This window comes from Canis lupus, chromosome 18 (genome assembly GCF_011100685.1).
Source record: "Canis lupus familiaris isolate Mischka breed German Shepherd chromosome 18, alternate assembly UU_Cfam_GSD_1.0, whole genome shotgun sequence".
Classification (NCBI taxonomy): Eukaryota; Metazoa; Chordata; class Mammalia; order Carnivora; family Canidae; genus Canis; species Canis lupus.
In genome coordinates, this window is record NC_049239.1 from 38,055,898 (window position 1) to 38,080,546 (window position 24,649).

At 42.1% G+C, this 24,649-nt stretch overlaps 2 protein-coding genes across 2 annotated transcripts in view; one reads left to right on the forward strand and one right to left on the reverse strand.

Annotated features, from left to right (window-relative positions):
- Positions 1 to 417: 417 nt before the first annotated feature.
- On the reverse strand, positions 418 to 11,704 carry FAM111B (FAM111 trypsin like peptidase B). The gene is made up of 3 exons (XM_038563172.1): positions 11,546 to 11,704; positions 9,620 to 9,786; positions 418 to 3,287 (listed from the first exon to the last, which is right to left on the reverse strand). The coding sequence occupies exons 2-3, from the start codon at positions 9,698 to 9,700 to the stop codon at positions 1,161 to 1,163; spliced, it is 2,208 nt and encodes a 735-aa protein (XP_038419100.1). The 5' UTR covers positions 9,701 to 9,786; positions 11,546 to 11,704; the 3' UTR covers positions 418 to 1,160.
- Positions 11,705 to 15,601: 3,897 nt separating this feature from the next.
- LOC483462 (glycine N-phenylacetyltransferase-like) overlaps positions 15,602 to 24,649 on the forward strand; it is a 49,703-nt gene continuing 40,655 nt past the window's right edge. Inside the window, exon 1 of the mRNA XM_038563175.1 lies at positions 15,602 to 15,961. The gene's annotated coding sequence lies outside the window, so the exon portion shown is untranslated. The remainder of the gene's footprint in view (positions 15,962 to 24,649) is intronic.

Genomic DNA, 24,649 nt, shown 5'->3' on the forward strand with positions numbered 1-24,649 from the left:
TAATTTCTTAATTTGATTATTTGTTTTTTGGGTGTTGAGTTTGATAAGTACTTTGTTGATTTTGGATACTAACCCTTCTTCTGATATGTCATTGGCAAATATCTTTTCTCATCCCATAGGCTGCCTTTTAGTCTTGTTGATTGTTTCCTTTACTGTGCAGAAGTTTTTTTTATCTTGATGAGGTTCCAATATTTCATTTTTGCTTTTGTTTCTCTTGCCTCTGGTGACACATCTAATAAGAAGTTACTATGGCCAAGGTCAAAGAGGTTGCTGCCTGTGTTCTCCCCTAGGATATTTATGGTTTCCTGTCTCACATTTAGGTCTTCCATCAATTTTGGATTTATTTTTGTGTATGGTGTAAGAAAGTGGTACAGTTCATTCTTTTGCATCTCATCGTTCAGGTTTCCCAACACCATATGTTGAAGAGACTGCCTTCTTTCAATTGGATATTCTTTCCTATTTTGTCAAAAATTAGTTGACCTTATAGTTATAGGTCAATCTCTGGGTTCTCTCTTCTGTCCCATTGATCTATGTGTCTGTTTTGTACCAGTACATCATGATGTCTTCATGATAACAGCTTTGTAATATAGCTTGATGGCTGATATGCTTAGTTTTTAGTGGTATAGACTCTGAATATGAGAGGTCAGGAATGAAGACTGAGCAAATCACACTTCTACATTCCAGAGAATGACAAAACTAGAGGAAAGAACAGAAAATCTGAGATTTTCATGTGTCATTTGCAATAGAGGCTGATTTACAGGTGGCACAAAAGGGAAAAAATTAAGATTATCAAAGAATTATTTACTTCACTCTAAAGGTGTATGTTGCCATTATTTTTTAATTCAGGGAACATAGGGCACTTCACTATTTAGGAAGATGGTGTGGATATATCATCTGAAGCATTAGAATGGCAAATACCAAATACTGTGTATGTATATAACAGAGCTAAATAGTTTAAGTTGAGGCTTGAGATTGTTTCAATTAAAAAAAAAACAATAGGAAAATATATGAGAATCTACTTGAACTCTTATATATGTTTTGCACACCCAAGTGATTCTCTAAAGATTTCTAATTAAAGAGGAATATTCACTCTACTTTAAGGAAACAGCCCCAAATACTCTAAATTATTGGCATATTTTCTGGAACAAAAAATCTTTTCTCTAGTGTTCCATGGGTTCAATCTGATATTCTTGAAGTGACAACTCTTGTATGGTATAGTCTTTGGTGCAGTTCTCAGTTTTATCTTCCATTAAGAATTGATAGAAGCTCTCGCTTTTCTGTTTAATATCACAAAGAATTGAATTCATCAAATAGCCAAATTCAATAATGGCATGGACATTCTCTCCACGTTTGTAAAAATGCCCAATGGTATGCATAGCAACCAATTGGCCTGATGCACTAAATACTGGGGAGCCAGAGGATCCACTAGAAAAACAGGTATCATAACTAAGTGTGTCATTGCTCCAAACTTCTGGTAGGAAACTTCTCTGGGTAAACATGGGGAAAGCATTGTAAGTAGCAGCATTGGATCCTACCATCTCATCTTGGAGTTGTTCTGCATATCTCTCCATCCGCTGATTTATTGGAATCACAGCACAACCATCTATTTTCTTGACCTGGCCTTCTGGGTGACCAATTATATAAATCAAATCACTGGACTGTTGAGAGGAAATTTGTCTAAACAGGCCTGGAGGAAATCCATTTTGATGTTGGCTTAGCTTTAAAATGGCATAATCTAGATTTCCATCAGACACTCCAAACCATGGATCAAGGGCATACCAATCTTGATTATCAGGGAGGAACCTTTTATGACTGAAAGTTACCTTTGCACATTGGCTTATTATCTCTGGCCACAAATTTAGATCTGTGCCTTCTCCCACTATTTTATTGATTACATGTCGACAGGTGAAAATATAACCATGATTGAAGACAAAGCAAGTAGCATTCCCCATGTTTCTGTTATTATACCACATCATGAACCCAACTGACTTACTAAGATGAATAAGGTCTTCGCAGGTTGCAACTGAAGTAGAATTTTCAGTCACTTTTGCAAAGTACTTTTTATATATGTTGAATTGTTGAGATGCTGGCACTTTGGCTTTCTTCTGCTCATCCCGAAAATAGTTTCTCATCCAACGTGCCTCTTCATTAAAATTTGGATACTGATCCATTATAACTTTGCTCAACACTTGGCAATTCTTTAGCCAGACGTTAGTTGCCGTCCTCTGGATAGTTTGATTAATAACATGCTGCATACCCACATGGGGCCTTTGCCTATGTCTTGAGCTGCTCCTCCCGTATTTTCTCTTCACACTATTAGTGTAATAATCCCTAATTCTGAAAATTGTGCGTCGTTTTTTACGTTCAATATCATGCCCCAGACTCTGAAGTGAGACAGTTTCTTCTTTCTTGGATTCTACATCTTCGGTTTCCCCATCTGTCTCTGGTTTGTGTTCTATGATCTCAGACTGTAGCTGTTCAAAGGGACTGATCTCATCAGTGGCACTTTCACTCTCCTGTTTAATTTTTTTATGGGCACCTGCCCTGACATTTCGTTTCTTAAAAATGTCCATCTCTAAGGTTTTTCCAGATACTTCATCCACCAGGGACTGTTTCCCATGAATTTTCTGATGATCTTCCATTACTTTCCATTCAAATTCATCGAGGTCAGACCGAAATCGGCCATCCTTGCTTAGAGCTTCTTTGATAGTCTCACCCTTTAAAGCATAGACACAAACTGTACTTCCTCTTTCATGCAGTTCCTTGATCTTCAGAATCTTTTTTATACTCTTTCCAACAGCAACCACATGAAAAAGAATGCATTCCACGTTTGGATTTTCACATTGGCGGAACATCTGGTCATCTTCCTGGTTACACTTTCTTTGACCAAACGTTATTTTAAAATGGGAATCTCTAGGTAGGCACTTGAGAGGCATTCCTAAATTTACATATCCATCTATTGTCTTTTCTTCATAAACAAGGATGTTTTTATTGAGATGATTCTGCATCCTTTCTTTGAAATTGTCATTAGCTTTCAGGGCAGAGTAGATACTCTCAGTGTGTTTACCATGTGCTGTAAACACACTACGGTCTGACTTCCTGACATTTTCATTCAAGGTAAAAGTAAAAGAACATTTTTTACTGGTCCCCACGTCTGGCTTCTGAATTTCCATAGATGCTTCACGCTTGACTTCACTTTTAAGCTTAATGGTCTTGCTCCAGTCTTTAATGTCAGATAGAGAATGAGCAGCAGGTGTGCCAGGACGTGTCTGCTCCATGACAGTATCCTTAAAAAAGGAAAGATTATGAACTTAGTAAGAATCACCTTTACTAATAATGTTTCATGTTTCTCTCATTATAGAACTAATAGATACCATGTAGAAGAATTAGATAATATCACAGATAATGAATAATGGAGAAAAAATACCAATCATTATTCCATCACCAGAGATAACCATTCTGCATGTTGTTTTATTTGAGTCTATAATTTTCATGCAGATACAAATCTTACGTTCCTTAAATTGTGCTAAGCTGCAAGAATTTACTCTTCATTAAGCAATCTGCCATCGACTGACATGTCATGAAACATGCATATTTAATGACATTACATGCCATCAAACAACGTCTGAAAACACCGTTTGAGGGGCCACAGCGTATTTCACTGTACAATAATTTCTAATTCATTCTTCTGTTGATGGATATTTATTTATTATTTTTTAAAATTTTTTTAAAATTTATTTATGATAGTCACACACACACAGAGAGAGAGGCAGAGACACAGGCAGAGGGATAAGCAGGCTCCATGCACTGGGCGCCCGATGTGGGATTCAATCCCGGGTCTCCAGGATCGCGCCCTGGGCCAAAGGCAGGTGCTAAACCGCTGCGCCACCCAGGGATCCCCCTGCTGATGGATATTTAGATTGTTTCCAGTTTTTAACTACTCTCAATATGACAAACATTTCCATACACAAAACATTCTGTCTGAACATCTGAACATTTCCCTAAGGGAGATTTTGAGCTGTAGAAATTCTGAGACTAAGGTTATAATATACTTCACAACATCTATGCTGCCAAACTGCTTTTCAGAAAAATTACACTGATTCATCCTTCTCCTTCTCCCCTTGCTTCCCAAAGAGGCCAAACTTATGGTTGACTCCTCCAAAGGATTTTAGGACTGTTATTTCAAGTGTGTTCCAATTGATAAGTAAATGCCATTTAATTTGGCTCTTTTTTTTTTTTTAAAGATTTTACTTATTTATCCATGAGAGACAGACAGAGAGAGGCAGAGACATAGGCAAGGGAGAAGCAGGCTCCCTGTGGGGAGCCCAATGAGGGACTCTATCCCAGGACCCCTGGATCATGGCTCAGGGCAAATGCTTAACCACTGCGCCACCCAGGTGCCCCTCATTTGACTGTTTTTAAAATCTGCATTACTTACTAGTAAGGCTGGACTTATTTAATGTACTTCTCAGACATTTGAAACTCACCTTTCAAAAATTCCCCCTAATGATCTGTTTAGTTTCTAATCTGTACACGTTTCAATAGTACTAAGGAAATACACGATACACTAAAATGATTGATAAATGCTGGTTTGAGATAGATATACAAGTACATATACATGGTCATATACAAATAAATAGACCTTTTCAAAAACATATACACATACAACCAATTGTCAACAGTCTGGGAAAAATGATAATCTGATGGGAACAGGAATTGAAACCAAGGACATAAGTGAATTACATGACACCATAGCACTTAGTAGAATTTAGATGGGTATTTTTGTGGATTCTCAAGCCTCAGACCTATTCTATATGAACAGAGGAATAAAGCTGGAGAGAGTAAACTCAGGAGGGACAGAGGGGCTTGGTTTGCTTAGGAGGCCAGTGAAATTGAATGAGCTTTGGTTTTAGGCACAGTGAGTTTCCTCCTCTCATGATGTTTTCCTTTTCCTTCACATTTTAAGCTACTACTTCTTGTCAAAATTTGTATCTGCAGCAATGTCCTCTCATTTGAGTTCCAGATATTAATACTGTGTTGGATCATCAGCATCTACTCCTGGATACATCAGGGACATTTCACCCTGAACACTTTCCAAAATGTTGTAGTAAAACTTACTCTCAATCTTTCCCTTATTCCTGGGTTTCTTGAGTCTTGAGCTGGGTTAATGGTGTCACCACCCACCCGAACTTCCAGGCTAGCACTCTGCGAACCACCCTTAGCTTCTTCCTTTATTTTACCTCTTACATGCCATTTAAAAAAATATATACTTGAAATGTATGATTCATGCAAAAGCAGCGTATGACATCTCCTAATAAACATCTCTATATCAACCTCCTTGATAAGAAACAGCATATTACAATTTATAAGTGACTCTTCTTTTATCTTATATATATCTCTCTCTTTCTGATAGGAAAACACTCATCCTGAATTTGTTTTAAACTAATTCTTGCTTTACATTTCTTTAAGGACGTACACATATGTTGTTGAAATATAAGTACTGCACTGTATGGTTGTGGTTTGTTTTGATTTTATGGAAAGGCATCCTATTAAGTCTGTTTTGTGATTTGTTTCACTACTTTTCTGAGATTGATTCTAACTGATGGAGTCCTACATTCACGTCTACAGTTAGAGAGAATCCACTGAAGCCATTAAATGTTGATGCATATTTGTTTCCTGGTTTCTTCCTATTAAAAACATGGTACCTTCCTGCTGTGAATATCCTTGAATATGTTTCCCGCTGCACTTGTGCAAGAGTGTCTCTCTCAGGGGTAGGAATGGGACTGCTCACTTTCAGGATCTCTGAATACTTGACTTTATTAAAATTACCATATTATTTACAGAATGGTTGTACCACCTTGCACGTCCACCAGTGGGCAATAAAGTTCTCATTACATCTACATCCTCATCAAAAGTTAATATTGCCCAGCTGTCTACGTTTGCCAATCTTGTGGGTATGGAATGGCATCTTTTTAAATTAGTTTAATTACTAATGGGAGTTTCATGCTTCTGTCTGTTCATGTCTCTTGCCCATTTTTCTATAGGACTATTTTCCTTTTCATTATTGAAGCTCCTTTTATATTCTAGACGCAAGTTATTTATCATTATGTGTTAAATATACTCTCTGAGTATCTGGCTTGCTTTTTCATTCTTATTAGGTGTCATTCAAGATTGGAAATCCTTAGTTTTATATTGTCGCGTTTATTCATCATTCTATTCTATGTCATAAGGTTACCTTGGTAGAATTAATCTATTTCTTCTTCTTCTTTTTTAAAGATTTTATTTATTTATTTACTTGAGAGAGAGAGAGAGAGAGAGAGATATTAGGAGAGCAGTGGCAGGGGAGAGGGAGCAGCAGGCTCCCCACTGAGCAGGGAGCCTGACACAGGTCTCCATCTGAGGCCATGATCATGACCCGAGCTAAAGGCAGGCCCTTAACCAGCTGAACTACACAGGTGCCCCAATTAATCTATTTCTTTTCCTAAAAATTGTAAAGGCTTGCTTCTCCCATTCAATTCTTTAATCTGAAATTATTTTTGTATATAGCCTGAGGGAGGCTTCAGTTTTTAAAAAAGTTTTCCTACAGAGATAAATAGTTATTCCAACACTAATACCGAATTGTTCATCCTTTCTCCACTGACCTTAATCGCCAGTTTTGCCATATGAGAGTACAGGTTGAACTGTACACCCCCCATCCCAAAGTTATATGTGGAAGACCTAACCCCCAGCACCTCAGAATGTGACTTTTTTGTAAAGAGGTTTGTTGTAGCTCTAATTAGTTCAGATGAAGTCATACTGAGTGGGGGGGACTCTAATCCAATATGACTCAGGTCCTTATAAAGAGGGGAACCTGGGAGAGAGACACAGACATACATCCAGGGAAGACCATATGAAGAGACACATGAGAAAGATGGCCACCCCAAAGCCAAGGAGAGAGGTCTCTGATCCTTCCCTCACAGCCTTCACAGACCCTACTGACACCTTGACCTTGGGCTCTGAAACTCAAAAACCATGAGACAGTACATGTATGATGTTAAAGCCACCCAATTTGTGGTATTTTGTTACAGCAGCCCTGACAAACCAATACAAAGATATTTTCATATATTTTATGGTTTGTCTCTCTGCTCTCTTCCAGTGGTACAGTTTTCTCTATCTGGTGAAATACTGTCTTAATTACTATACCCCTCTAATAAGCATTCATATCTGATAGGAAAAATTCCTCACTTTACTCTCTATCCTCATAAATGTCTTGGCTGTTGGTCCTTTGTTCTTCCATTAACTTTCAGTGTTCTTGTTAAGTGCCACAAAAAATACCATACTTCTGAGATTGTATTAAACCAGTACATAAATTTGAGAAGGACTGACATCTGAAGAATGCTGAGCTTTCCTATTTGTGAATATCTTACAGGTCGACATTAATATAGGTCTCCTTTCATTGTCTTACAATAAAAGTTTGTAATTTTTATCCAGAAGGATTTACAAATCGTTTCTTATATTTACTCATAGGTAACTGATGAAGATGTGCCCTTACTGTGAGTGAGGGTCTGAATTATTCACCCTTTCATTATTTAACTTTATTTAAGTTGAACTGAAATTGAAATAGCCACATGTAGCTGGTGGCTACCGTAGTGAACAGTGTAGCCCTATGCATTTTAAGATGAATAACTTAGCTTAATGTTTAAATTAAATCTCATCCTTAAAAACACAAGGCTAGGAACGCCTGGATGCTCAGTGGTTGAGCATCTGCTTTCGGCTCAGGGAGTGATCCAGGGATCCTGGATCAAGTCCCATGTTGGACTCCCCGCAGGGAGCCTGCTTCTCTCTCTGCCTATGTCTCTGCCTTCCTCTCTGTCTCTCATGAATAAATAAATAAAATCTTTAAAAAAAAACCCACAAGGCTAAAACCTATACACACTTCTTCTCATACAGCATAAAACCCAAGTTTTTAAGCAAGGAGTTCAAGGATATAAAGAATAGTGCAGCTGTCTTCCAAAACAGCATGTACAAAAATGAATTCATGCCCATTCAGGAACAGGCCTTGCTTCCTCTCAGTCACATGGTTTTGTGCAGGAATAGAGGAACTACTTAGCTTGGGAAAGTGACATGCCAAAGGAAGTTTTTTCAGGGGACCAGGATGGACTCCATGGGAATGGCAGCAGATGCAGGCATGCACTCTGATATTACTGAACTTCTGTTGTCACTATGCAGGAGGCCAGTCAGGACAACATGAGAGGCAGAGTATAGAGAAGGGAAACAAATCCTTGAAACAACTGCCTGCTGCTGCATTAAAGCTCAGCTGAGCTCTGCATGTTTCTGACATATGAACCATGAATCCATTTTATTTCTCAAGGGTTAAAAATTTCCAATTTGGAATCACTATTATATAAGCTAAAGAAATATTCACCATATAAAATGTCCAAGGAGAAGAGTACTTTAGATCAGTGTTTCTCTAGCTTTAATGTGCCTATGAATCATCTGGGGTTGGGGTCTTGTTAGAATGCAGATCAGAGAGAGAGCTCACAAGCCCTCAGGCAAGACTAATGCTGCTGGTGTGTGTGGACCACACTTGGAGTAGCAAGGCCAGAGAGGTCCCGAGTCTAGAGCAGCATTGTCCAATGGAGCTCTCTGCAATGATGGAAATGTTCTCTACCTGTTTGTCCACTATGGTGGCCATTACCCACACAAGGCTAGGAAACACTTGAAATGTGGCTAGTGATTAGAAGAAATTAATTTTATATTTTATTTAATTTTAATTCAAGGAATCCAATTCATTATTTCACCATTGGATGATGTTTTCCTGATAGGAGCTCTCATTGAAATAAAGCCTACTGTAATCTTCTCCCAAACTATCTTTCCAGCTTTATTAGCCTACCATTTTCTTAAATTCTTACACACCGTCAAGCCTGGCTATACTGCTCCCACATATATTTTATGTGTGTATGACTTGACTCACACTATTCCTTCATACTGGATACATTTCCCTGGTGCAATTCTATTCATCCTGTAAGATCTTTGTCAGATGATACTGCCTTAATTTCTTGAGTGTAAATGAAGCATTCTTCTGGCTGTACTCCAAAACACTTGTTTGTATCCTGATTTGGTAGTATCACTTTGCATATTTTGTATTGGCAAAAACCAACTCTGAAGTCCAACTGCCTGGATTCAAATCCTCAACTGAAGTTCATAATTTTTTGCAACTTTAAGAAAGGTGGGTTTCAGTTTCTTCATTTTTAAAATAGGGATGACAACAATATCTATTGTTTTATTAAATGTCAGAGGAGCTAATCCACAGGAAGTTGCAAGAATAATTTCAGGTACACACTAATTTCTTGGTAAGCAGTAACTGTATTATTTTTGCCTGTCTGTCCTATATATCGAGTACCTACAATATTCGTTAGCCACAGTGTTGTCTAACAAGGCCCACTTTGCACTGCTGATCTGTACACTGTCATTTGGTTTTGCACAAGCACTTCTAGATGTGATCTCCCCAAACGTATTTTCTACAACACAGAGGAAGGTTCTATAAGTGCCATTCAATACGAGTTTATCTCTTTCCACGATCCTGTGTCATGGTTAGAGTATGCTGTTCTAACAATGAGTTGTTAAAATGTAGACCTACCTCTGGATCTTCAGGGCTGGTACTCTGGCCATATTCTGCAGTAGTGAATGCCTTGTTGTCTTCAGGTTTCTGGGAATTCATGATGACTTCTAAGAAACTATGACTCACTTCCACGACTGGCCAATTTAGAGAGGCAAGGATTGGATTTACTCTCACTCTTGCAATGGCTGAAACAAACGGAAGATGGATCTTTGAAACAACTTTGAAACATTGGGCCTTAGGCAGTGCAGAACAGTGATCTCCCACCACCCTCCCCAAGAGAGAGAACTCAAATGAAGTAATACTTCTGAACCTCTAGCTTTCTTCCTGAGGAGTGTTTACAGACTAAATCTTAGGGAAGGGAGGCAGCAGAGCCTGGAAGTTTCCTCGAGTTGAGAAGATAAGCTCAGGGCCATAGGAAGCCTAAGTAGCCAGAGTTTGTGGGGAGACTATTGTAGAGGAGAGAGCTACAGCTACACACAGAATCAGAGATCTGCAGTGGGAAGCTCTTGAAATTTCAGCCCAATATAGATCAGTCCATGCATGTAAGGAAGCTACTGGAAGCCAGGGGTAGAACCACCTAAAGGAAAAAGTGGGACAATTCTGAGGGTCATACAGGCCTGAGAACAGTTTCTACTCCCAAAAGCCAAACTAGAAAACTTCATCAACCATGAGGTAGCAGGGGAGTATTCAGCAAGGTCCCATCTCCATAGTGGGACAAAAGTAGCCCTAGACTGAAGGCTGCTGAGCTCCCACCTGAGGACGTTTAATGACAACACTTGCAAGGATGAAACTGCTTCCAAGAAATGTAACTGAGCACTGGAGCAAAGCTTCAGAATACCGATGAGAGTATAAACATTTCTGGCACCCCAAAATGTGGAATTCACAAAGCCTGATGTCCAAGACAACATTACCAGGCATGAAAAACAGAGGAGAACAGGACCCGTAACGAAGAAAGAAACCGAGGAACAGAAACAGATCCAGAAGGGACACATGTGACCGAACTAGTAGGAAAGGACATTAAAACAGTTATCCTCTTGAATCTCTAGCCAAATGTAACAGGGACCAGATTTACCCTCCACACTGAAAATGAAACAAGACAAAATGGACAAAATACATGTAAGGATGATTTGCAAGAACTGGCCATCATGCAATTAAGGACAATGACAAATAAGACAGCCCCTGTGAATACTGCAGGTGACTGCTTGAGGGGCCCAGCCAGGCCAGGCTGCAAGAGGGCAGGAAAGCTGAGCCAGCTGGAGTCCCTGAGCTGAAGACAGAGAGGGAGGGGGCAGCGGTCACAGGGCACAGAAGGGAATGGACCTGTCTCCCCCCCCCCCCCCCAACACACAGAGAAGTCCAGCTGCATGAAGAGGGTTCCTCTCAGATATTCTAAAGGCAAGGGAGCAGAGCAGCAATGGAAGAAAGTCCCTAAGGCCAGGAGAGAACCGCCCCCAAATGTCAACCGGTTCCTGACAGCCCTGCTGGGGATCTGAGGTTCCTCATTTGTAAATGAAGGAGTTTGGTGTGGATCAAACTTTCACTGTTCCTGAGAATTACCCCTCTGCGCTTGTTAAAAAGGAAGATACGGGATCCCACCCTGAAAGATCATGATTCAGAGACTCAGGGCTGTAGGCATGAAATTTCCCCGCCCACTCGCCCGCTCGAAGGCGCCCCATCCCCCCGCCCCCGCCCGTGTTCTCCCGATGCCCCCCCCCCCCCACACACACACAGGGGACCTGAAACAGCTTCCTCGCTGATCTCTTTCTAGGAGGAAACCTCTCGATCTTGGAGGCTGCGGGGCGGGTGAGGGGGTTCCCACCTCGGGAGGCTGGGCATCCCCTCCTCCCAGAACCTCCTGGCTCAGGACCCAGGTCCTCCTGCCTAGTGCTGTCAACAGGCACCCCCGAGAGCTGCAGGTCCGGCGAGGACCCGAGCACCACTCACAGATGCGGAGGTGCCCCCTCGGTGCCGGTGACCGCTGCCAGGGACTCGGAAGGGCTGCGAAGGCGCGGGTCCGCGGGCTCTCTGCCCGCCCCTGCTCCGGAGAAAGTGGAACCGTAGGGCCCAAGTTCCCGCGGGCCCCGGGCAGCGAGGGGGCGGGGTCTGCCCTCATTGGCCAGGAGCGCAATCACTTCGGGTGCCACTGGCGGCCTCCGGGCAACGAGGGGTGGACCCTTCCCCGGGCCAGCGCTCCCCCCCGCCCCCGCGCCCCGGGGGTTCCCGGAAATGGAAGCCGCTTGCCAGGCCTCTGATGCTGCTCCGTCCCGCCCGCACCCCGCCTCCTGCACCCCCGGGTCCGCGTCCCGCCCCGGAACCGACGGCGCAGCCTCAGCCCTCCTGCCCCGGCGCCCCTGCAGCTCCGCGGTCGGGCGGGAGTGAGGGCGGCCTGGCAGGTGGGCGCCGGGACCCCCGGACCTAGGGGCGCCCCGGCCACCTGCGGCTGGTTCCCGCAGAACCTTCCAGTGTTAGGACTTCTAGGGGGCTCGGCGCCCCCAGCAGAGGAACCGGCCTCGCGGAGAGGCTGATGCACACCCTCAGGCCCCATCTGAACCCCGGAGGGCTGAGCTCTCCCTCAATCCCTGCCCTGGGACTCGGGGTTCTGAGCAGCCTCCTGTCAGCGACGACCTCTTGGAGGGAGGTCGCCCGGCGGCCTCAGGGACCCGGGGCTGCTCGGTCTCTCTAGCTCATCCCCAGGCCCGGCGGGGGGGGGGGGGGGGGGGGTTGTTTGGTAGTTGCCTTATTTGGGTCTCCTTTGTTCTTCGAGGCCGCTCCTAGAGTTAGGATTGATTTTTGCCCCCATTTCACAGATTAGGAATCAGGATGATTTGCCTACACCCATGGGGCGAGTAGGGGCAGCGGTGTCCTCGAGATGAATCTCAAAGTCTCATAAGCTTCGGCGTCTGGGGCTCTAGGCTCCCTATCTGTCACTTAGAGCTGTCTGCCCCTCTGTGATTCCCCTTCCGTTCCTGTCCTAACGTGTCACTTGAGCAGCTTTTGCAAACCGCGGAAGCTCAGACCAGTGCTTCGCAAGGTTTACCATGCATCAAAGAATCCCCAGTTCAGCTTGTCCAACACATTTCTGAGCTGCATCTGCAGGGAGCGCGACTCCATCAGGCTGGAGTGTGCCTGGGAGCTTACCTTCCCCAGCCAGTGCTGCTGGTGGCCGGCTTTAAAGCCAGTGTTATTTCTGTTCATGTCTTTTGCCCATTTCGTGATCAGGTTGTTTGTTTCTTTGCGGTTGAGTTTAATAAGTTCTCTATAGATCTTGGATACTAGTCCTTTATCTGATATGTCATTTGCAAATATCTTCTCCCATTCTGTAGGTTGTCTTTTAATTTTGTTGACTGTTTCTTTTGCTGTGCAAAAGCTTCTTATCTTGATGAAGTCCCAATCGTTCATTTCTGCTTTTGTTTCCCTTGCCTTCATAGATGTATCCTGCAAAAAGTTGCTGTGGCCAAGTTCAAAAAGGGTGTTGCCTGTGTTCTCCTCTAGGATTTTGACGGATTTTGTCTCACATTTAGATCTTTCGTCCATTTTGAGTTCAACTTTGTGTCTGGTGTAAGACATTGGTCTAGTTTCATTTTTCTGCATGTGGATGTCCAATTTTCCCAGCACCATTTATTGAAGAGATTGTCCTTTTTCCAGTGGATAGTCTTTCCTGCTTTATCGAATATTAGTTGAACATAGAGTTGAGAGCCCATTTCTGGAGTCTCTATTCTGTTCCATTGATCTATGTGTCTGTTTTTGTGCCACTATCACACTGTCTTGATGACCACAGCTTTGTAGTACAACCTGAAATCTGGCATTGTGATGCCCCCAGCTCTGGTTTTCTTTTTCAATATTTCCCTGGCTATTCGAGGCCTTTTCTGATTCCGCACAAATCTTAAGATTATTCGTTCCAAGTCTCTGAAGAGCACAAATCTTAAGATTATTTGTTCCAACTCTCTGAAGAAAGTGCATAGTATTTTGATAGTGATTGCATTGAACGTGTAAATTGCCCTGGGTAGCATTGGCATTTTCACAATATAAATTCTTCCAATCCATGAGCATGGAATATTTTTCCATCTCTTTGTGTCTTCTTCAATTTCTTTCAGAAGTGTTCTGTAGTTTTTAGGATATAGATAAAAAATTCACCAAAAATATTTCACCAAAGAAGACATATATACACATGGCCAATGCATCACTTGCCATCAGGGAAATACAGATCAAAACCACAATGAAAAAAAAAAAAACCACAATGAGATACCACCTCACACCAGTGAGAATGGTGAAAATTAACAAGACAGAAAACAACAAGTGTTGGAGAGGATGTGGAGAAAAGGGAACCCTCTTGCACTGTTGGTGGGAATGTGAACTGGTACAGCCACTCTGGAAAACTGTGTGGAGTTTCCTCAAGGAGTTAAAAATAGAGCTACCCTAGGACCCAGCAATTGCACTACTGGGGATTTACCCCAAAGATACAGATGCAGTGAAAAACTGAGACACCTGTACCCCAATGTTTATAGCAGCAATGTCCATTATAGCCAAACTGTGGAAGGAGCCTCGGTGTCCATCAAAAGATGAATGGATAAAGAAGATGTGGTCTATGTATACAATGGAATATTACTCAGCCATTAGAAATGATGAATACCTACTATTTACTCCAACATGGACGGAACTGGAGGGTGTTATGCTGAGTGAAGTGAGTCAATCAAAGAAGGACAATCGTTATATGGTTTCACTCATACGGGGAATATAAAAAATAGTAAAAGGGAATATAAGGGAAAGGAGAGAAAATGAGTGGGAAAAATCAGAAAGGGTGACAAAACATGACAGACTCCTAACTCTGGGAAACCAACAAGGGGTAGTGGAAGGAGAGGTGGGAGGGGGATAGGGTGACTGGGCGATGGGCACTGTGGGGGGCACTTGACGGGATGAGCACTGGGCATTATACTATATGTTGGCAAATTGAACTCTAATAAAAAAATATACAAAAAAAAAAAGCCAGTATTAGTTTCACTGACCAAAATGTGCTCTATGTAGTTGCAAATACTAACTAGTTTTATCCTCTAACAACCACAGGAGGCAGCTACCATTATCCCCATTTAAAGGAAAGTGTGGGGGACACCTGGTGGCTCAGAGATTGAGTGGCTGCCTCTGGCTCAGGGCAGATCCAGGAATCCCTGGATAGAGTCCTGCACTGGGCTCCCGCCAGGGAGACTGCCTGTCCCTCTGCCTACATCTCTCTCTCTCTCTCTCTCTCTCTCTCTCTCTGTATCTCAGGAGTAAATAAATAAAATCTTAAAAAAAAAAGAAAGAAAGAAAGAAAGAAAGAAAGAAAGAAAGAAAGAAAGAAAGAAAGAAAGAAAGAAGAAAGAAAGAAAGAAAAAAGTGTGGCCATAGGGAGACACAACAATTGGCCCAAAGACAGCCCTGGTGGCTCAGCGGTTTAGCACTGCTTTCAGCCCAGGACAGGATCCTGGATCTCCAGGATCCAGTCCAACGTCAAGGTCCCTGCATGGAGCCTGCTTGTTCTGCAAGTCTCTGCCTCTGTCTAAGTCTCTCATGAATAAATCAATAAAATCTTAAAAGAAAAAAGACAAACAGCCATTTGCAATTTAGGATTAGGATCCCAGCTGGCTGGCCTGGTGACTTTAGCCCCCTTCCATTGCTTCTCGGTTTCCTTTGCACCAACCTGGAGACCTGAACCCAAACCAGCACTTTCCAGCCCCTGATCCCTTCCAGTACAGCTTCCCATAGTCCCCACTTGTCCCCGTGTGACCCTCCCTGTGTGGCCACAGGCTCTCATAGAGGCAGCTCCTGGGGATGGGGTCAGCACAGGAAGTCCCCTTGCAAGGACCCTGCAGGTGAACAGCCCAGTTCCCGGTACCAGTGGATGGATTCTCCGTGGGTAGTCTCTCCGCTGTGGGCGGAATTCCGAGCCTGGTCTGCCGAGGGCGACAGAGGACGAGCCTGATGGAAAGGGGAGGGGGGCGGGCATGGTTAAGGGTTGACTTTCATTTTAGGTTAAATGCAGCGTTGGTGTTGGTTCGCCAGCTTTTATTCTCTGTCTCCCAATATCTTCCCAACCTTTTGGGGGGCTGCATTTGTGGCATGGAGTGGAAAGGTGGGAGAGTCCTATGCCATGGCATATACTACCAGAAAGCACTAGGGTCCGTGGTGGCTCTAGCTCAGCCTGGCACATCCCTCTTTTTCCAACTTGCTTTGCTGTCAGTTAACTAAGGCCCACTTCCCCTGTCTCTGGGTCCGTGACTCTGGATCCTGGTCTGTCCATCACTCTGGATCCAAAATCTCCTTGGAAGTTTTGTTTAAGGCTTCCAGGGGTCAAAGCCGGCGTTATACCTATCATTGCTTTAGCAGGTAAGTACCCAGGTCTGGGTGCCTGACCGTGGGGAGATGTGAGGGCGGGGGTGGTGGTAGTGGTGGTGATGGTAGTGATCAGAAGAACAGAGTGGAAGGTTTCCACTAAGCATCAGGCACGGTGCTTTGAGATTGTCTGGAGGATTATTTCTCTACTTAATTCATTACTATAAATAGGGGCACTTGGCCGGATGAGCACTGGGTGTTATGCTATATGTTGGCATATTGAACTCCAATAAAAAAATATATACAAAAAAAGTATCCCCCTCAGTGCCCGTCACCCAGTCACCCCATCCTCCTGCCCACCTCCCCTTCCACTACCTCTTGTTCGTTTTCCAGAATTAGGTGCCTCTCATATTCTGTCACCCTCTCTGATTTTTCCCACTCATTTTCTCTCCTTTCCCCTATGATCCCTTTCACTATTTTTTATATTTCCCGTATGAGTGAAATCATGTAATGTTTGTCCTTTTCCGATTGACTTATTTCACTCAGCAGAACACCCTCCAGTTCCATCCACGTTGAAGCAAATGGTGGGTATTAGTCATTTCTAATGGCTGAGTACTTTTCCATTGTATATATAGACCACATCTTCCTTATCCATTTATCTTCATTTCCTATTTCACAGATGAAGAAATAGAGTTAGTCAAGCGCTTGAGGGTGGTCCTTTGAATGATTTCACTCCTGTCAGATGCCAAAGCCAAGGGCCTTTATTGTGCCAAGGCTGCCTTTGTGGCATCAGTGCTTGGAGTCTGGTGAATCACCTAGCCACACTGATTCATCCTTTTTTCTGTTCATCTTTTCCTTTATTAAGGACTCATCTATGAGGCATGGGTCTAGTTGTCATTGAAAATACAGAAAACAGGGATCCCTGGGTGGCACAGCGGTTTGGCGCCTGCCTTTGGCCCAGGGTGCGATCCTGGAGACCCGGGATCGAATCCCACGTCGGGCTCCCTGGTGCATGGAGCCTGCTTCTTCCTCTGCCTGTGTCTCTGCCTCTCTCTCTCTCTCTCTCTCTCTGTGACTATAATAAATAAATACAAAAATTTAAAAAAATCTTTTAAAAAAAAGAAAATACAGAAAACAAGGAATCTGCTGTGAAGTAGAGGATAAAGAAATGGACAAAGGAGATTTTTAAAAAAGATAGGCACAGCATATTGATACCTGTTTTGTTCCAGATAATATGATGGAGAAAATCTACCCTGGTCTTTCAAGAGATTATTGCCTTGGGCTGTGGTAATCTTCAAACTTTTAATTTCCTATTGGTATAACTAATAGCAGGTTGAACAGTCACCCCATATATATTTATTTACGTTATATATTTAAATACTTAATATATTAAATTTTAGGCACGAGTAACTGTTCATGTTTAGATAAAAATATAAATGAAGTTTCAGATCCTTTCTTCACTCGCCCCGGTGGCCCATCTTGGGCACTTCCTGCAGTGCTTCCTCAGTCTGGAAACTTCCACCCTGATCTGTGCCTGACTCCCTTCCTTCTTCAGAACAACACTAGGTTTTCAGGGTGCTCTTCCTTGACCACTTCTTGTAGAATATGCTCCTCCCCTGCTCTGTTGTCCTCTGTCCCCTTATCCTGCTTTGTTGTTCATATTCTATATTTCACTCTATAATTAATATGATCATTTTCCAGTGGCTTAGTTTTGTCTCCTTGCATCAGTATCTAGCTTCTAGAAGAGCAATGGGGAGTCCCAGCACTGGTGACTACAGGAGGAAAGCAACAGAGCCAAAGGGTGGGAGATGGAGGTGGAATGTCCCCGGCTCAGGTGGGAGAACAGGGAAGATTGATGACTGCTTGTTTGTGACTCCCCCCGCCCCCCTTCATTCTTGCAAATCCCAAGGGCCAGGGGCACCAAACCCTTTCCTTTGGTTCAGTTAGCTGCAGTCTCTTCCTCTTCTCTCCCACTTTTCAGCCTATACCCCACAGGAGGGGAAGGTAAATGTCCCATACACACAACCCTCAAGGATCTCAGTTCTAGTTCAGAGAAAGATTCTGCTTGTCTCTCTTGGCATCTTCTCTCTTAAGGTACTTGTGGGGTTGTATCAGGTGTTCTGGGCTAGGAACCAGGAGATCTAATCTCCGTGCCTGTATTTGCCCCTGAAGAAAGGTTGAACAGGATGGTTGCACAGCCTGTCCTCACATTAACTGACTCACTTCCTGTACAGGAGCCAAGGGCAGCTGAGAGTTGAACTTGGATTGACTTCTTACACAAACGGTGCTCCGAACTAATGATAAGCGAATCTCACAAGTTTACCAGTTTGGGCATAAATTAAGGAGTACCTTCTGAGAAACCTACACAGGGTGTAGAGGTGATTATATGACTCATAATCAGTGAGCATGAGGCACACACCCAGGAAGAAGTAGCCTAACTAGCCTAACTAGCCCCAAAGTCGATTGCAGATACACACCAGTTCCTCTGTGACATCAGCTCCCCCCACTGTCACTGGGCCTGGATTCTGCACCAAAACCACCGCAGCACTCCCCAGGAAGACGGATAAGCTCCACCAGCTCTGTCCAGTCCTTTATCATCTGATAAACACGACATGGGACTCAGCCCTCTTCTATCTTTTGCTTTTGATCGTTAAACACAGCCTGAAAGCCCTCACTGCTAACTATCCACTTCTTGCTAGCTCCATGATATTCTTTCTTTGGGCCTTGGATTCATCATGTGTAAGACAGAAGAAATAGAATGTTGTCAGCCAGGGGTCACAGGGTGGCAGTCCCCTGAGGATCAGAGAAAGATATCTGTGGCCTTGTGAGTCTTCGGAAATCATATCACTAACATACTGATCTGTAGAAAAAACTGGAGGAAGAATTCTAACCACACAGTAAGTAAATAGGAACATAAACCTCAGACAGGGGCAGACAAAAAGGAAAGGAAACAGTTGTGAGGAAGAAGTTCTGGCCTTCCTGCTGTGCTCAGTATTAAGCCACGTAAACAGCTGGAAATCTGGTCAAAAGAGGAATAAAATATATTTATTGAATGTTTTTACTTATGAATACAGATGCAAGCATTCTGAATAAAATATCCAGTAGTATATCAAATGAATGGTAGATGTGAACAAATAGAGTTTATTTTAGAGAGGCAAGAATGGCTTAGACTCAGATCTTTCAATATGGTCTGTTAAAGTATGAAAAACTATGCAAGTGTATCAACTGCCAAAAAGAAAAGAAAAACATACAAAAGAAACCTGTAAAATTTCAGTCACCATTCCAAATATAAATTGTAAGAAAATAGGAATAGTAGGAAAATATTCTAAACATGTAAAGACAGATCAAATATAATTCCAAATGTGAATTGTTAAAGCCATCTCATTAAAGTCAAGGATGAGACAAGGATGGAGATATTGGTGTTCTTAGTTGGTATTATCTTCCTAGGTTCTGCATATGCAATAATATAAGAAACTAGAAAACCACTACTGTATGGGAAAAGAAGAAGCAAATGATCTGTATGTGCATATTACAGTATTAGGTGTTGGCAAAATTGAAGAGACTCTGAGAAAAAAAAAACCCACATAAACAGGACCTTAAAGAATCTTGTGTGGTATGTTTACAAATCAAGAACAGAAATGAAAACAATAGCAAAGTAGTAATACTCAGAAATGGAAAAGGAAAACTAATTCCACTTAATGTTTTGACAAGCATAAAATACCCAAGAATAAATTGAATGACTTTTATTTCATTTGGCTTACCCTTGGAAAACAGTAAAATTTTACCAAATAGTAATAAAATAGAAACTGAGAAAATTGGGATATATATCGTGTTTCTACATGAAAAGATTTAGTAAAAATATATTCCAGATGAAAAGAAGATTGAAATGTAAAAAGTAAAAATAAGCCTATGTTGAAATGTAAAAAATAAAAATGTTTAAATATTTATATAACTTTGGAGTAGGAAAAAGCTTTTTTGCACTTGATGGGATGAGCAATGGGTGTTATGCTATATGTTGGCAAATTGAACTCCAATAAAAAAAAATTTTAAAAACCCTCATAACTCATAATGAAAACTATATTTGATGACATTAGAATTAAAAATTTCTGAATGCAAAACCTCCATTGATAAAATAAACATAATTATACTTTGGGAAATGAATTTGTAGCATATACCTGAAGAGTTATTATCCCTAACTTTTTAAATCCTTACAGAATTTTAAGAAAGACATGAAAACCCAGCGTAAACACGGTCAAAGGATATGAATAGACAACTCAGAATGACTGACATGAGAATATGTCCAATCTCACTAGTCAGGGAAATGCAAATTCAATCTATAATAAAATGCTCTATTTCATTCATGAATTGGGTATATATTTAAAAAAAGAGGATAACATCCAGTGCCAGGGAAACAGTTCTTCTAGTCACTGTTAACAGAAATAAAATAGCAAACTTTTGGGAAAGTAATCAAGCAGTATCTATTAGATTTTGAAATACACATGCTCTTTGACTTGGTAATACCACTTACAGAAATCAGTTCTACTGAGGAAATGGTTCAGGATGTAAAGATACATGTATAAGGATGTTTGTTGAAGCACTGTTTGTAATGGCAAAGAATCATGAGCCATTTGAACCAATAGGGTGGCCGACTAAACGTCAGTGCATTCAATGTATGGACTCTTACACTGTTGTTGAAAGAAATGAGTTAATGCTGCACTGACGGACCTGGAGGGCTGCCCATGCTGGGCTAAAGCAAATCAGAACGTGATAGCAGAAGAGATAACAATACCCCTCCAATGTTTTGCAATGAGCTAGGGTACTGATTACCTCAAGGGGTGGGAAAGAAGGCAAAGGGAACATGTCAGGGAATAATTTCATAAAGCAACATGGAATTGTTCCACTTGTATAGTCAGCATATGTTACCTTTGTGATTAAAGATCAACAAAGGAAAAATCGGAACCTTGCCTACATAAATTCTCCCACATCTCACATTTCTAAAGGTTCTTAGTTTAGAGAAGACTTTAAAACCTGTAGTTTAAATGAGCATCTCAGAGGATTCAGATGCAGAGTGAACCCCCTGTTTCTCAAATGAGAGAACTGAAAGAAGGTCAGTAGGAGATTGTGTAGTAGAAAGATTCCCAAGGTCAACTAGTAAGTGAGCGACAAAGTGAGAGGAAGGACCGGCCCAGGGGTAGTTCTGCTCTTCCAGCAACTGCTCCAGAGTTGTGACGAAGTTAATAGATTTTTTTTTTTTGGTTCTTTTATTTTTTAAAAAAAAAAGTGTTTTTAAACATTTTGTAATAGAAAACGTAAAAGTAACACAAAAGTAGAAAAGTGTAATAAACCCTTTTTGGGTCATGGACCCATGACGCAACTTCAATAAGTTAGTCAGGTGAATAAAGAAACATGGCCCAACCTCAAAACACAATTTGGGAGCAAACCTTGGAGTTGGGGAACCTAGGTGGCCTAGCTCATGTCCAACTGTTAGTTTTGGCTCAGGTCACAGTCGCTGGGTTGTAGCTTCATGGACTTAGTGCAGAGTCTGCTTGAGATTCTCTTTCCCTCTCCTTCTGCCCCTCCCCCTGTGCTTTCTCTTTCTAAAGTAATAAAATCTAACAAAAATTTTTAAAAATTTAAAAAATCAGTTATAATATTGGATTGACTTTCAAAGTTTTTATTTATTTATTTATAAAAGATTTTACTTATTTATTCATGAGAGACAGACAGTAGAGAGAGAAAGAGAGAGAGAGAGGCAGAGGGAGAAGCAGGCTCCATGCACGGAGCCTGACATGGGACTCGATCCCAGGTCTCCAAGATCACGCCCTGGGCTGAAGGCGGCGCTAAACCGCTGAGCCACCCAGGCTGCCCTTAAGTTTTTATTTAAATTCAATTAACATATAATGTATTCTTGGTTTCAGAGGTAGAGGTCAGTGACTCATCAGTCTTATATAATACCCAGTGCTCATTATGTCAGTGCCCTCCTTAATGTCCATCTCTCGGTTACTCCATCCCCCCAAACCTCTCCCCTCCAGCAACCCTCAATTTGTTTCCTATGATTAAGAGTTTCTTTTTTTTCCCCAAAGATTTTATTTGTATGTGAGAGAGAGATAGTGAGAGAGCATGAGTAGAGAGAGAGAGAGAGAGAGAGAGTAGGCGGGGGAGAGGGAGAAGTGGGCTCCCTATTGAGCAGAGACCCTGATGTAGGGCTCAATCCCAGGACCCCAGGACCATGACCTGGACAGATGCTCAACTGACTGAGCCATGCAGGCGCCCCTGCTTGAGAGTCTCTTATGGATGATTTTTTAATACTGAAAAGAACATGGTATGTCATGGGATTCAGCTAGGTGAATGTATTTCAAAATAAATTGTATTATCTCACAACTTTACCAATTTTTGTCACTGTGCCATGGCACTGTTACGTATTAAGTACTTTTATTTATTGACTGACTTGTTGAAAACTGATCTTGTTGAAAGTAATGGAGATGTGAAATCATGGGTTTCATGCCATAGATCCATTGCTCCAATACACATCATAAATATAAATTAATTTAAAAAATTTTTATTGGAGTTCAATTTGCCAACATTTATTTTTTTAAAAAATTTTTTAAAAGATTTTATTTATTTATTCATAGAGAGAGAGATAGAGGCAGAGACAGGCAGAAGGGAGGAGGGAGAAGCAGGCATCATACAGAGAGCCTGACGTGGGACTTGATCCAGAGTCTCCAGGATCACGCCCTGGGCTGCAGGCGGCACTAAACCTCTGTGCCACCGGGGCTGCCCCAATTTGCCAACATTTAGCATAACACCCAATACTCATCCCACCGAAAGTGCCCCCCTTCAGTGCCCATCACCCAGTCACCCCAACCCCCTGCCCACCTCCCTTTCCACTACCCCTTGTTCATTTCCGAGAGTTAGGTATCTCTCATATTTTGTCACCCTCACTGATATTTTCACTCATTTTCTCTCCTTTCCCTTTATTCCCTTTCACTAATTTTTATATTCCCCAAATGAATGAGACCATATAATGTTTGTCCTTCTCTGATTGACTTACTTCACTCAACATAATACCCTCCAGTTCCATCCACGTTGAAGCAAATGGTGGGTATTTGTCGTTTCTAATGGCTGAGTAATATTCCATTGTATACATAAACCACATCTTCTTTATCCATTCATCTTTCGATGGACACCGAGGCTCCTTCCACAGTTTGGCTATTGTGGCCATTGCTGCTATAAACATCGGGGTGCAGGTGTCCCGGCATTTCATTGCATCTGTATCTTTGGGGTAAACCCCCAGCAGTGCAATTGCTGGGTCGTAGGGCAGATCTAGTTTTATCTCTTTGAGGAACCTCCACACAGTTTTCCAGAGTGGGTGCACCAGTTCACATTCCCACCAACAGTGCAACAGAGTTCCCCTTTCTCCACATCCTCTCCAACATTTGTGGTTTCCTGCCTTGTTAATTTTCCCCATTCTCACTGGTGTGAGGTGGTATCTCATTGTGGTTTTGATTTGTATTTCCCTGATGGCCAGTGATGTGGAGCATTTTCTCATGTGCGTGTTGGCCATGTCTATGTCTTCCTCTGTGAAATTTCTGTTCATGTCTTTTGCCCATTTCATGATTGGATTGTTTCTTTGCTGTTGATAAATTTAAAATTATTGAAATGAAAACAAATATGTAACCATGGGCGACCTATGTTTATTTATTTAGCACATCACACTCTGAAGAAATTGGGCCACGGAATTTACTAAACTTAGTGTTAGTCCTCAGAGCCAGACTGTCAAGAAGCCAGGAACCAAAGGTACATCCCTAGGGAAAGAGCCAAGAAGGAAGATGTGGGAAGTGCTGGGTTCCAGCCTGCCTCCCTGGTTTCCTCAAATTGAAGTCACTTCATTAACTTCTGCATTCCAGACCCAACCTGGCTTGCAATATAAGCTTGACTTGGATTAGATTATTATTCTGGATCCATGGTGCTTTATCAGCCTGCAAAAAGGACTTGCGGTTCTCTTTGCCCAAGAACACAGTGGCCTGTGCTGACACTGGAGGACACAGAGCTTTCTTCCCTACATCAATCTGTCAGCAGCCACATCCTCCTCCAGAATGCCTCACATCCCCTTTCTTTCTTTCTGCCATCCTCTGCCCCAGCCCGAGTTTAAGGCCTCCTCTTCACATCAAATGCCCTCACTATCTCTTCACACTGGCTCTGCCTCCAACATTTACCCAAATGCAAGTTGTCTCGAGCTTCACCATCAATTTTTTCTTTCTGAACATGTCTCCAGAGGCAGGGAAAACAAAAGTAAAAATGAACTATTGGGACTTCCTCAAGATAAAAAGCTTCTGTAGAGTGAAGGAAGCAATCACCACAACTAAAAAAAATCCTACAGAATAGGAGAAGATATTTACAAATGACATATCTGATAAAGGGTTAGTGTCCAAAATCTATAAAGAATTTATCAAACTCAACATCCCAAAAATATATAACTCAGTTAAGAAATGGTCAGAAGACATGAATAGACATTCTTTCAAAGAAGATATCCAAATGCTAACAGACACATGAAAAGATACTTATCATCATTCATCCTCAGGGAAATACACATCAAAACCATGATGAGATACCACCTCACACTTGTCAGAATGGCTAAGATTAACGACACAGAAAACAACAGATTTTGGAGAGGATGCAGAGAAAGAGAAACCCTCTTACACCGTTGATGCGAATGCAAGCTGGTCCAGCCACTCTGGAAAA